The sequence below is a fragment of the Rhinolophus ferrumequinum genome, chromosome 5 (assembly GCF_004115265.2).
Source record: "Rhinolophus ferrumequinum isolate MPI-CBG mRhiFer1 chromosome 5, mRhiFer1_v1.p, whole genome shotgun sequence".
Classification (NCBI taxonomy): Eukaryota; Metazoa; Chordata; class Mammalia; order Chiroptera; family Rhinolophidae; genus Rhinolophus; species Rhinolophus ferrumequinum.
The window spans coordinates 70,151,138-70,166,117 of NC_046288.1; the positions used below are offsets into that span (position 1 = coordinate 70,151,138).

The following is a 14,980-nucleotide window of genomic DNA, read 5'->3' on the forward strand; positions in this document are numbered from 1 at the left end:
TGTACATAAATGATACCTCAGTATTGAGTGAGCTGAAGCATTTACATTTTTTTCTCTTGAACTATTCTTCCCTTTTGGACTTCCACAGGCAATTCCACAAACCAACTTAGTAGGTAAAATAGTTGTGTGACACTGGACAAGTAAGTTATTACTTTGAACTGACCAAGTTTCCTCATCAGCAGAATGAGTGGACTATATATTAGATGACTTTGTTCATTCATTCCATACACATTTACGAAAGCCACTATGGGACAAGCCCTACACTGTGTTCTAGCGATAGAAAGCTGAAAAAGAACTCATTTTTGTCCTTGACGAGTCACACTCTAGTAGAAGAAAAAGACAAGCTTCCACTATGATTATGATACAGCTTTATGCACCTTTAGGGTACGAGAATTCCTAAGAGGAGCAGTATTCCCTGATGATGCAACACCTGAGCTGGGTTTTGAGGTACAAGTAAGAGTTAGGTAAAGGGAAGCGAAGGCATTCCAAGCAGAGGTGCTGTACAGGCACCACAGAGAGACATACTATGTGTTCAAGGTACTTCAGGTAGCTTAGTAGGTCTGGAACATAGGATTCATCTTTATAAGGCCAGGGTGTGTCTTGATTGAAAAAGTTAAAAAGATTCCTCTTTAAGCAGTATGTACATAGGATCCTATACGAAATAAACGATACCCATGGTATAGTAGATCACCGAAAAGGTAAACCAACTAAACCTTCAGATGGGATCCTTTCTGTTGCAAAGAGACTCTTTTGGCTCATGTGACTAAACAGTCCAGGGCTAGAAAGACTGGTGGAGTGTGGCTTGGGGATCAGCAAGGTCAACAGAGTAGCTTCCTGTGCCTTCCATTCCTAGCCTCCAGCAGCTCCGGACCCTATATCCTCTCTCTTTCATATCCAGCTTCCCCGAAAGATTAAACCAAAGCCTGGTAACCACGTGTCACGGGTCCCCATTGGTCTTAGATTTTGCACTGATCCTGAAGCAATCCCTGCGGCCAGAGGGATGGCACATGGTGGCCGGCTTGGCCAGGACCCAAAGGTCCCATGGGTGTGTGTGGGCCTCACGTGAAGTACTTGGGGGCAGGCGCAGGTTCCCAAATAAAAAATTAAAGCCTTGTGGACGAAGGGAGATTAGATACTGAGAAGGAATTATATTTTAACAAAAACAGATCGCGGCAATCTTCAGAACAAGTCAGGGATAGAAACACAAATGGACAAGTTTCTTCTTTCATCTTCCATACCTAGGACTAGTCAATGAAAATTGACTTGAGAATACAGTTAAGTGAGAATAAGAACACGTATACAAAAAACTATCACTCAATATTGTGAGCGCCATACGAGTGCAAGAACAGTTTTATGAGAACAAAGAGAAGGGCATAATTAATTCTAATTTACAGCTCTAGGGTATTATCACAATTTGTTTTAGTGGGGCCTTGAAAAACGGAGGTTTTTCTGGCAGAGACAAAGCACCTGTGATCTGGGGAGGCTTAAGTATAGGATAATGGATCAGTGTGGGAGCATAGGAATGGAAAAACCAAGCTCTGGAGAATTTTCCCTGCTTTGCTACAAAGCCTGGACTTTATCCTTTAAGCAATGGGATGCCATTTAATTCTTGAAGCATGTTAGTGACCCAACTGCAAGCTGTATGTAGAGAGCTGTGGGAATAGAGTAGACCCTTCCTGAGACAAGAAGGAAGGAGATAAGCGTAAGGGGGATAAAGCTGTTTTGAAGTGGAAGGTTGAGAGAGAGTCCAAGCTTAATGGTCTTTATTTTCCCTATGAAATATCAGGTTGGTGCAACAGTAATTGTGGTTTTTGCAATTATTTTTAGCCTTTTAAACTGCAATTACTTTTGCACCAACCTAATAGGAAGCGAGAATACACGCTGAGTGTAAGGGGCTGCTATGCAGTTAAGCTGGAAATTTCAATGAGCCAGAATGCTGCGTTACCAAACCATCCTGATGAAAAATACTGTTCGATAAACTCTTCTACAATATATCATACGTATTACATTAGTGGGTGAACTGAAATCCAGGAGAGCCAATTGCAATTTGTCCATTCGTCTATGTCACCACCAGTTCCAATGCCTTAGGCAGAGTAATGATCTAAGCATCACTGGTCACTCACGTCCTGTGTGCACTGGCAGCGCAGATGTGAGGGGGTGTCAGGATGGCAGGGGGTGGCACAGGAGGTTGCAGGAGGAAGGAAGTCGAGATAGATAGATGGATAGATAGAAGAGGCGCAATTAGAGAGCGAGTGGGCAAGAGAGCCTGACTGCTCGTGATGCAGCAGTTTAACAAGCAGCCAAGAGTGGCACATGGCCGAGATGGGGTTGTGACCTGCTGCAAAATGTGTGGCGGCCCCCCAGGCGTGGCTGTGGCATTCAGATCCAGTCACTGGCTGGAGCCACCTGTTTGAAACGTAAGGATCTGCTATGTCATGATCCATTCATTTTTTTATAGACATAGTCTCAAATGATCAAATAAAGTCATACAAATGCTAATAGGGTTAGACATTCTTCATATGTTATCCTCTACTACTGGACTTTAAAATGTCATATTTGAAATTAATTACCAACAACATCTTACATTTGCGTGGTGCTTTGCAGTTTAAAACTCACTTTCAAATACATTTTCTCATTTGGTTTTACTCAATCCTGTAAGGTAAACGGAGCAAATACAATAATTTCCTGCTGCCGTCCCTCGTGCACGGCCCCCTCAACTGCAGATAAGAGAGATTAAATTATCTAGGGACTTACAGCGAGAACCAGAACTCACCAATCAAGTGGTTTTTTTTCTATTAGACCACCACATTGCTGCTTGTAAGAAGGCTTATGTATATTCTCCTAAAGAAAGAGGCCAAACATGGGCGTATCTCTACAAATTTGACCTTCCTCACTTAAAACTCTCTCTCTTCCTAACAAATTTTTTCTCATCTTCTCAGAGTGAGGGAATGAGAGAGGTAAGTGATAGTTGTGTGCTTATCCTTGCAATCAGTGTCCATCTGCACACACTGAATGGCAAAGCTTATGATTCTAACTGTCACACCTTCAAAAGCAATAAAATGGGGGGTCTTAGGAATCAATCACTGAATAAATTATTTAATCCTCAATAAATCCACAAGTACCTAATAAATAAAAGCATATAATATATATTTTCAAATTAACACCTACTTATATCAAACACCACTACACCTGCAGTCAGTCCTATGCTACAACCTCATACATTCCCTAATATAGTCTCTATAAATAAATGACTCAGGAAATACATTTGGATAAAACTTAATACGATTCTAGGCATTCAGAAAGGGTATAAATCTATTGATTTAGAGTTTTGTGATAATGATCAACATCTTGAACTTGAACCTAAAATTGAAAGACAACGGTTTTGGGACTTTTTTTTTCATACACTATTATTCCATATTATAGAAATGATAGGTCTTTTAGGAAGTAATACACAATAAGACCCTTCCCTTATAATAAAGATCAAATAAGACAGATGCCTTGTATAAGGTCTTCAGTTCTAGAATGAATATCTAGTACCTACTTCTAGACTCTCTCAGATGTTCTGCCTGAGAAGAAAATCTCATTAAACCAACCTGCCGCCAAAGTAGATACGGTTTTTAGTTTTCATTCCCTTCATTTAACCCTGATGTGTCCTCTTTGTATACTTCAAAAGTAACAGAATCTAGCAACAGGCCTCACCAGTGTCAAGTCTTCCAACCAAGAGATGGAAGGTTGAGAAGTTTGAACGGACCACTCCATCATTGTGACTTTTTTTTTCTTTCAGGAAATAATGAATAAAATACTGTCAGATGGACACAACTGTATTTGACCTTCCCAGCAGAAAACTCTAAAGGGAAAAATAAAGTGGAGAGGGAGATAGAAGATCTCTGGTAAGAGAACAGTTGTTAAAAATACCCAAGGACATTTGAATTTCGACTTAAAAGCATCATCTTTTTACTAGTCTTCCCACATCCTACCCCACCCCTGGTTCTGAGTGAAGAGCAATTTATAAGACAAAACAATACATTAGAGATAAATTTACAAACTGACGGAAGAGAATTGTCCCAGAGGCTACATTACCTCTTCAAGTTTATTTACAGTATCTTTAGTTCTTATTGCATATATTGTTACATGCTTTTTACAAATTGGGATTATTTGTACATAGTATGCTCACTTTAGCAGAAGTTAGGTCTGTTGCTTCTCTCTTGAAAGCCAGCAGCATGCAGTGCAATATTTGGTGTGCAGAGTTACTGTTTCAAAAAGTAAAAAAACTACTTAGGTTTAACTGAGGAGGGAACATGATCTTTATTGGCTTATTTAATTTTGGTTTTATGCAGAGTTTGCATAGTTCATGATTAGTTTCTAATGGAAAACTAAATGTGTTGTCGTGACCTTGAAGAAGATCAGGTGACAGTGGCAAACAAAAAAATCTGAAGAAGAGGCATAACTTTTAAAGTAGAAAGGTCAGCAAGAACTGCCTGAAACATAAAAAACAAAAAAGAATTATTAATATCAGTATTCTAATCAACAAAGTGAAGCCTTTGAAATAAGGTACAACAGAAACAATCTTACAATGTAATTTTGTCACTGACACACACTCTTAAGTTCTTCGTATTTGTCTTAAACCTCTATGATGAAGCTACAACGTCCCTTCTCTTTTCTGAGTATCTTAATGTTAGAACATGTGCAAAATGCTAAAATTGCAGTAGAAAATAAGCTGGACTTTAGCCTTGAGCCTTCTTCAAATATACAAGGTAGCATGAGTTTATAAGAGGTCTAACATTTCAACTTGCTTCTATAAATAAACGTACATCAGGAATCCTAGTCCTGTTGTACTAGTATAAGAAGTAACTGAGTTCAGGAAATCATTTTGAGATGGAACTAATGTTTATTCAGTTGCAAGACGCATAAACATCCTCTTCCCTTTAAATAAAGAATTCAGGCAGCTATTTTAAGAATAAAATTTACATTTCTATGAGAGATAAAAACTTGACTAATATGGTAAGTCACTATTTAATTGAACCATGTTTCAGGTATAAATTACACTATTGAAAAGAAACCAGCTTTAAATAATTAACCCACAATTAAAAATAACCAAAAAAGCCCATGTATCTTTACTATATCATCCAAATACACACACTTTAACTCTCTCAACTAGTTTTACTTTGTTCGATGAGCATAACACATGGATGTGAACACTAAGACGAAAACGCCACATAAGACCCAACAGTTTCTATTAAAATTACTAGGTTTTCTTGTTTCCCGTAATGATTTCCTATAATACCTTATTTATGACTCCTTTGCAAGAAGATTATTTTCAAGTAAAAAATTAAGGACTTTTGACTTCTTTGTATTACTTAGCTCAGAACTTACAGGTTTTACCCAAGTTAAGAAATTAGGCTCTGGGTAAAGTGTGTCTTATGCATCTGAGACACAAGTGCCAAAGGCTGGCAATCTCTCAGAAACTATTTCCATCCCATCGGAGTGAAACTTATCCTTACTTCAGCTGCAGCCAGTGATGTCACCTCCATCAGGTTTACTGCTCGGAAAGCAAACACAGCAGCTGCCAGGACTGGAAAAGAATGCACACTATTTCAGCTGCTGGCCTTCTCATCAGCCGGCAAATTAACTGTTATGCCCACAACCCACTACAAGAGCTCAGAACTCGTGCTTTGCACAACTGCATTCGGAGTTAAGGGCTTGTGATGAATGGAAATCGTCTCCTCTGGAGAACAGTGCCTGATGGCTAAACTATATCACAGTTTGGGTGAAAAGAAAACTTCAATGGTCTCAAAAAAGCCATTTTATAAATTGTTTCTTTTATACCTACAACTTAAATTATAACAGTTTTTAAATAACATGAAGATATAATGACTGTCCTATAAATTAAGGTTTATTTTGAATCAGGTGTTTCTTACTAATCCAATAGATAGGCTTCTGCAAAGTTACCTGGAGCCTGAATTTTTAAATATACCATATCATGTTTCATTGAAAAGGCATCCTGATAAAAACGTGGCAATAATGCCTTTTCTTAAAAATATCTTTATAATATTTTGTTACATTTCCATGTTTATAATATACTCAGCATTGAACTTTCTTAGAGTGTCACAAATGGATATGTCTGTGGGGGGCGCTGCTGTGGGATTGATTCTGACATTTGCATTTACGTTGGCTGTAGGAAAAAGTTGAAACTTTGAAAGAAAACCATTATAGGACATCTCGAAGGTCAATATTATACTCTGAGTAGAAAACAATATTTGGATTTTTGTTTCCATTAAACATACGTATATGAAAAAAGAGTAATGCTAACATGCAGTACTTCTCATTATACTAGGGGTGGCAAAAAATGTATATACGTTACTTGTATTCATCCTTTGTTATCAGTATATATTGAGTGTTACCACTTTAATACAGTTTTTTCCTGTCTTAAAATGTGTATCCATGTTTTTGGCACCCTCTGTATAATCTCCCATAAAACCCCATATGAGGGAATGAGTCACCATGAACAAGGCAAGGACCCATGTCAGAGGCAGGCAGTGCTGGTAAGGAACCAGTGCTGCCTGGAAACAGACGACTTGTGACTTCTCCCCCTGCCCCCGGCCCCCTTTTTTTCATCACCACTGATGGTAATGCATTCACTACCCAACAAGTCCTTGAAGTTTAGGAAATGAATGGTAAGGAATCTTCAAAATTATTTGGAAGACTGGTTCCTAAGTATACTTCATAGCTAATGCAAATTAAATATATATATATATATATATATATATATATATATATATATGTATGTATATATGTATGTATGTATGTATGTGTGTATACACACACACACACACACACACATTTTTACTGTGGGAATAATGATAATACCAGTTAATTCTCATACCAACGCTATAAATTAAGTACTATTATTAGCCCCATTTTACTAATGAGGAGACTGAGGCACAGTGAGTTTGGGTGACATGTTCAGAGTTATACAGGTAGAAAATGGTAGATTAAATACAACCCTGGCTCTGGCCCAAGCATCTAACCACTCACTATGTGATGATGTCACTGAGATTGAAGGTAAGCGCATGACTTATCCCTGACATGGAAATCTGTGTGCTTGCCTAAGAGCTGTCTTCTCTGCTGTCGCTCAGAACGTTTTTCTAGAGATGGCATGGAGGGTGATGCCCTGGGTCCTGGGCTCACACAGGCGGGTGGTTACGACTGAGGAGGACAACTCAGGATCCAGGCCTCTAACGTTACCGGACACTGGCCAAGTGCAACCAGTGATGGGGACACACAGGCATTTTTCTAGGGGACAACGGATTTGGACAGGTTGGCAAAAAAAGCACTAGAAACAGTTAGAAATATTCTGGGGGAAAAACAGTAGTGGTAAAACAAAATTTAAAAAGTCAAATCAGCTGGGATTATTGAACATGTAAACGAGTTGTGTAAGGGATCTGGACAAAGAATTTACCCTTTAACTGAGAAAGAGAAAATGTACGTACTTTAGAGTCATTGAGCGTCTATGTTTACAAGACTATCAAAAAAAACCATTTATGTGGACCAGCACCTTCTTTAGTTTCCTAACACTGGGAACTATAATTGACAATGGAGACATTTTAGAAGCTAAGGAGTGTTATCACTACTTCATTTTTTATGTATAATTTAACAGAGTTGGTGAAAGCTTAACAGGATGGTCCAAGTTTCCTGCTATAGCAGGAAAGTGTTTCATATGGCGGGAAATTGTTTTTCCAAATGTAGATAAAAAGAGGGAAAAGAGCAGTTTACTAATTGACCTCAGTGTCTGAAATGCTCATGTGCTCACGACCTTTATTTATCTTGGTGTCACATCACAGAAGTGCCTTTCTGGCCGCCCCATGTTTGCGTTACCCAACCCTTCCGCACAACGGATTTGTCTGCCAAGGAGAAAAGGTCTACACTGTAGGATATTTCCCACTGAAATCGCGTTTCATATGAAATATAGAAATGTTACTATTTACTTTTGCTCTTTTAAATTCTTCTCATTACTTTAATTTTAAACAGCTCTATCAAGAGTATTAAGATGCCTTTGCGTTAAACTGTTCTTCAAAAGGCGCTAATTAATTCACAATTAAAGCCAGTAATATTTACTACAACATTTCTAAAGACTATATAATAACTCACTTGAGCAAAACAGGTGGACCCAAAACATGCAGACCAAAAAATAACCTAAAATATTTGAAATTGTCAAAAGTAATTTGTGCACATCTACATAAAATTAGCTCCTCTGTGGCTCTTTATTTGATTTCCATGATGGGGGAGCTCACATCAGTCTAGTTCCCTTTCTACATGTTCTAGAATCCTTCCCTGGTGATTGTTTAGAAACACTCAGGCAACAGTCTGGACTGCATTCCTACCTCTTCATCAGTCACTGTTTTATTAAGGTGTTGAGCTCACAGCATCATGCCTGCTTAGTGCAAATGCAGTATTCATTTATTTCTGCATTTCTCTTTTACTGCTGTTTGCTGAGGGGTGAGAAGTCACAGAATGAGAGGTTTTAATGGGAAGAGATCTGGAAGGTCTTCCAATTCATAGTACAAAACTTCTTAAGCATTCAGGTGACAGCTAAAAAACCCATTCTACTTTTGGAAAGTCCTAATTATCAGAAAGTACTGGACCCTTTTCTTTCATATACCCTAAGATCTTTTTTGAAATGAGAAGAAAAGCTACATAAAATACTTTTCAAACTTAGGGCATACCTGGAGGAGAGTTATGTGGTGGAAAGTCTAAAATTCTGTTGCCTGAGAAATGGTAGCAGAAAACAAGTCTATTTAGCTTAAAAAAAGAAAACTCTGGGAAAAGGGGGTATGTGACAGTAGAAGAAACATGATGATGACCCTGGTTTAACAGGAGTACATTTTAACAGGATACAGTGCAAGCTGTATCATCCAGAAATGAAATGGGCTACCTGGTGAGACAGGGATTACCCTATACTGAAGGGTTCAAAGAGAAGACGAGGACCGCCTGTCAGAAACATGAAAGTTACACCTGATGCCTTCTAGGACTGCTATGTCTAGGTTACATATGTCACTGTCCTTCAGCCAAAAGAGAGGAGGGTAGACCACTGTTTCCTAACTCCTATTGTAGGGGCTTTAGAAACAATTAATACAGAAGGATACTAGGTGGGAGTTGTTAAAAACATCGGTAAGTGATATCTCTGATTATACCAGGACAATATTTCTCTTCACTGGACCTTTATCATTACTCTACTGTTCCCTTTCAAGTGCCATCCAACTACTTGAGACCTATCAGCATTTAAGTATATGTTAATATGGCACCTAGAGAATCTTTTACAAGAAAAGAGTCTTCTTCAATTAAGCATTATTTCCACAAGTTCCCAGAAAGGTGTCTTTACAATGCTATCAGTCAATGTAAGGGAAGGAAACACAGGCTCACAGTTTAAATAATGTGTTCCGTATCACAGAACTGGAGAAGGTCAGACCCCGCACTCTGCCAACATTTTTGCTTTCCGTACATTGTTGTGAAAACCTTGTAATTCAGAAGGTGCCCAAAAAATGGAAGGAAAAAACTGTATTAAAATTGTAATCCAATAAATGGCGCTAGCGTTCACTTGATTAACACCATCTTTTAAGAGAATGTCATACTAGACATTGCTACCGTAATTCGATTCAATTTCGAAAAATAATACATAGATAACATCTCTTAAAATGTGTATATATATTTTTTGGCATCCTTGGTATTTATTTGAATTTTGTGATAATCCCAATGATAAAAATAACTGACACCACTTTGTACAAGAGAAGCAAAACAATGTAATTAATGACGATCTGTGCCCTATGTGTTATCATAGAGTTGTCTTGTGAGACAGCGGCCATAAGAACTGCTTAATTATTAAATAAGAGATGAATTGGTGGCTTCCTGGAAAAAAACAACAACAACAAAAAACAACAACCATGAAATATGTTTGGCTTAAGAGAATATCTAAAAGGGGAAATTCAGCCACCAGGGTAGGAGTCAGAGACCATGAGCAAAAAGGGAAAGGTTTTGACTTCGGTCTAACCTGAAGTCCAGAGAGCTGAGACGGCAGTTATGCCGGGAGGCTCAGTGCCAGTTTGGGTTTGAGGTGGTCGTCGAGGAGCACAGAACAAATGCTAACATGCCTGCAGTCTGTTGCTCAGGCCTCAAAGGTGCTGAGGGGCAATAAATCTGGCTGGACTAAAGGGAAGGGAGGTGGGGAGGAGAAATGGAGTTTCCTGGAGCCAAGGAGACAGACGAGGAACAGACTGGTGCTGGGTGGTTCCACGGAAGGACCCAGGTCGCAGAACCTCAGTACTTGTCTTCTATGGAACACAAATCTCTTAAATGTTCATGAGTGAGAAATGGGAGGTAACTGGAGACTCAAACTCCAAATACAGGTGGTGAATGTCAGAAAGGAAAAGGGCTTTGCTACAGAAACAGTATGTGTTTGACAAGCAAGCACTTACTCTTACCAGGAAGAATTTCCAGAGAGTTGTACCCTAGGATTCTATCCCACAAAAGCAAGAGTTGATCTGTAGCTAAGTATCCAGAGAAAGCTCGAACCATCCATTTAAATGATATGCGAAGTCTGTAAGCAAAGAAAAAAGAAAATGAATTTTACCAGTGGGTTTTTTGTTTCTTTGTTTGTTTGTTTTACAAAAAGCAACATCTTACAAAAGGTTGGAAGAGTCCAAGGGATTCTATTGTTAAAGTAACTCCTTTGTGAGTCTTAGAAACCACCTGGGCATTTATAACTGAAGTACTCTTTTAAAACCTGCCAAAGTACAATGGTGAGAGAGAAACCATGAGTCCTCAAATTAGTGGTCTCAAAGTATTAAGAGGAAGAATTATATCTGCTGGGCCCGCCTTTATGTTATAGTTCATTCAGCCTTTAGAAAACTCACTACCACCTTTAATTTTTCAGGATGTGTACTAATTCACTATCAATGAGGTGATCTTATAGTCTTAGTTTCAGGCAAGCCTCGCAAAATACTTGAAAGAATGCTTAAGATACTAGCTGCATATTTTTGCTATTCAATAAATTATACTCTCTCTGTAAGATTCTCTTGATTTTAAACACAAGGAAATTACCGTGATCTAAAGAAAGAAATTGAGAATAGGTAACTTAAATAACTTTACCAGGTTTATACAATCTGGTAGAGACAGAATCTGAATCTGAGCCTGTCTCTTAAACCCACCCACTCACTCACCCATCCATCTGATGTGGATTCAAGTATGGAGAAGACAAATACTAAACTGTTCTGCTTCCCATTAAATCCTTTTGTGGCCTCAAAGAGTTAATCCTTCTTTCAAATATGCCCTCCTCAACAGGGGAAAATGGTTGCACCGAGAACAAGACAGTAACAAAACATCCATAAAACATTTGGGAACTTCTGTTGCCTTAGACGTTGTTAGTTTAAAAAGAGAGAACAGATAATATTGAAGACCAGGGTTCCCTGCACGTTCCCCAATAACTCCTACTGAGAAATATGAACATATATTGAAATTTTTGAAAGGAAGAGTCACAATGTAAAACCATTGGTAGGTAATTGATCTAGTTTCCTTTATTAAAAGACAGCCAACTTTAACCTAGATAGCTTTCATAAGTTGTTCTCTGATAAACTGAGCCTAAACTGACTTAATTTTAGTATTATCACATTTCTCAGGTAGTATTTGTTTCCCCAACTCTTTGCCTCAGTTTTGGGCAACACCTTTCATTACGAATAGAAATTAGTTCATTTTGGTGATTCTCGTACCAGTCACAAAAACCCTAGCAAATAATCCTTCCAAGAATTTTTGGCACAAGGTAGAGTTACAATTTGCTACTTGATAATTGTTTTAACTGGGGAAAGTGCTAGTTTAATTTCCCTGAAAAATTACTGCATATTTGCAAGTGCTTTATAATGTGACTTCTGATGTCAATCTATTCTTTAGTTAAGAGAAAAATACTCACGGTTGGGCCCCAATTTCTCGTAGATGATAAAAGAGTTGGGGGAGATAAGTTTGAAGAAGAGTTTCAAAGAGCAAACAGAGTGACACAATACCCTGGAAACAACAATAAATCACAAGAGAAATACATATGTTAGTATTTAAAATTTAACTCTGCTGATAATTCAGATGGAAATGAGAAAAATATTATCAACATAAATGTTTTTTTCAACAGAAATCGTTTTTATACTGTTTAAGAGTCAAGAACAGGAAATGGACTAATGATCTCCAACACTGTTTAAACATACATTTTGTTCCTCTTCATGGAAACCTACTCTTACAGATATTCTAAGGGGCCTCCATTTTAACACAATAGGTTCCCCACATAACTTGGTATGTAATATTCAGAGAGTCCAAGGAAAACATCATTTCATTGAAAAGCTGCTACTCTGTAAGCCTTATATTATCAGGTAAGCCCAGCAAAATTAGTTTTTTCTGGATGCATTCCAGTTTCCAGGTATTTCTCTGGTGCTATAACCACACCCTTCTGTCCCTTCTCTGCCAGCTGCCTCACCCATCAGGGAAAGTATTTCCTGCCTTTTTTTCACTCTGTCTTTGAAATCTATCCACAGGGAAAGACTGACGGCTGCTCATTGCTTGAAATTTGCATCAGAAAGTTATCAAACAAGAATATTTGATTATTCCGTAAAAAGATTTTTTTTTTTTTTTTTTACTGAAACTTACTTTTATAAAAGGGGATTATTTGTAGAGTACAGGAAGTAACCTATTTAAGCAGATGGTTTTTCAAGTATGTTTATTACTTGACAAGTCTGAATAAAGTCTTTCTTGCGGCTCAGCATTCCTCAGGGTTGATCTTTGCTTGGAACTTTTAATCCTCTTTTTGAGTTTCTAAAGAAAAAACGGCTGTCTTGGTTCCAGATAGCTCAGTCTGGCTGCAAGCCAGAACAGGAGATGACCGCCTGAAGTCTTGATTCCACTGAATAAAGAAAGGGCGGAGGCAGGGCTGGCCCCATCAATTCACTGAAAAAGGACACCTCAGGCAGGGTCAGTGTGGGGATAGTGAAGGAATCCCCAGAATTGCTCAGGGTTGAGCTTCAGTTCTGCGCAGGGAAAAAACACCATGGCTGTGAACTGAGTCTGAAGCATAAAATGGTACAGAAGGTGGGTGTAAGAAATCTGATGCTGAGAATGAGGTTTTAGGAAAGAGAATTATTAATGCATTTCTGATGATTTTAGATGAAACATGCATGAAAGATAAGCGCTAAATAAGTTGTCTCCGAGAGAAGGAACCCGAGATCACTGGTGGTGCTTCACTTGTTCATCTGTGACATTCTGGGTTTCTGTTATTGGCCAGCTTTCACTAGGATGTCTGAGGGCAAAACTGGAGGAACACAGAGGATTCAGCTGGTGGGAAAATGGACAGCTGTTTAGTTTAGCAGCAGGGACAGTCTCCTCTTTGGGGAAATTTGGTAGCCCTGACACATTCCAATTTAGTGTTTCTTCTGGAGAGTCAAGTCAACTTATTGACAAGTAGACCAAAGCAGGCCCCAAAGTGGAAAAAGTATCACTGAAATAAAATAAACTTTGCTTTTTCTTAGGCTCATAGTGGGGAAAAAGATACGATGATAAAAATGTTCAACTCCCAATACGCTTCTCCTTGACTTTCATATTGAGGCCAAAGGAGCTACCCATTGAATAAACACAAAGAAAATATCTAGTAGTAGTATGATAATTAGCCAAACACGACACCGAAAAATAAGTGACAAGTAAATGTTTGATTTTCATGAACAAAGATGATGATGGTGATCCTAACAACAATAAAAACAGCCGCCACGTATTAATATTTCCTGGACACCTGCCACGACCCAGGCACTACCGGGTGCTTGGTAGACTTCTTTCTCTACAGCGCCCCAGAAACAGTGTGTACCTCATTTCACAGATGAGGAAATCAGTGTTCAAACAAGGCAGGCACCTTTGTCAAAGAGAATAATAGAGATTTCTAGGTTTTTTTTCTTTTAACATATAAAATATCATTTAAATGCAATTAATAAAGGAACTTTTCCTCTCCAATTATCACCAAAATATTTAAATATCAAAATTTCTTCTTCTCTTTCATTTCTCCTATAGAAACGTGTTGCCTGACATCCCAAATTGAGATTTGCTGCTTTATGATTTAATTGGGGAGGAGACTTTTTCTGAAGAGAAAACAGATTAGAGTCTGATTTGATCCGATTTTTTATGAACTTACAGAAGGATGAGAAGAGATGGAATGAAGTCTGAAGAAAAAACGCACGTACATCTCACGGAACATCTGATACAATCTGGAAGGTTCATGGTAGAGAAAACAAAGGGGTGCAACTGAAAGAATAAAAGAATTAATTGACAATATTGCAGGACCACTACAATTTGAAAAATAAGTTCATAAACATGAAAGAATTAAGTCAACAGTTTATAGTAATAACATGCATTCATAGACAAGTTTAAACAGAAAAGTTTTGAATCAATTTTTAAAAGCCATAAGTAATTGGAAAGAAATATAGTGACTAAAACTGAAATGGTAAAGTGCTACCTGGGGTTCCTTTCAGAGGACTAATGATTGTTCTACTGGTTCTAAATAAGTGGTTACTGCTAAAGTATTTGTGGGTGCTTAACACATTTGTCTAAAATAGTGTATATATATTCTGCATCCTCTGTTTCCTTAATGAACATTTCCCCTCGGGTGTGTAAGCCTTAGCCTATTTAAACGACCAGAACTGTGAACAGGCAGGAGTTGATGTAGTTTGTATTCTGACAATTGTTAAAAGATGTAAACTTAACTGTCTTCCAAATCACGCAAGTACACCGTCTAAGAACTATTCACTTGAGAAATTCTTGCAGTCAGAATTATTAAAACAGGATAAAAGGGCCACCATTTTTGTTATTAGAGGTAAAAGTTCATATTCTTAACCTTTTTAGGTTTTCTATTTTAAGTTCCTCACATATTTATAGAAGAGGAATATGCTGAAAGGTCATTATAACATCATGCATT

The 14,980-nt window shown here is 38.0% G+C and overlaps 1 protein-coding gene across 1 annotated transcript in view; it reads right to left on the minus strand.

Moving 5' to 3' along the window:
- Positions 1-3,885: 3,885 nt before the first annotated feature.
- The window catches only part of TBC1D19 (TBC1 domain family member 19), a 115,706-nt gene continuing 104,611 nt past the window's right edge, over positions 3,886-14,980 (minus strand). Inside the window, 5 exon segments of the mRNA XM_033106673.1 lie at positions 3,886-4,478; positions 5,502-5,572; positions 10,476-10,591; positions 11,957-12,048; positions 14,201-14,310. Of these exon segments, the coding sequence (XP_032962564.1) occupies positions 4,404-4,478; positions 5,502-5,572; positions 10,476-10,591; positions 11,957-12,048; positions 14,201-14,310 (464 nt within the window). The 3' untranslated portion in view covers positions 3,886-4,403.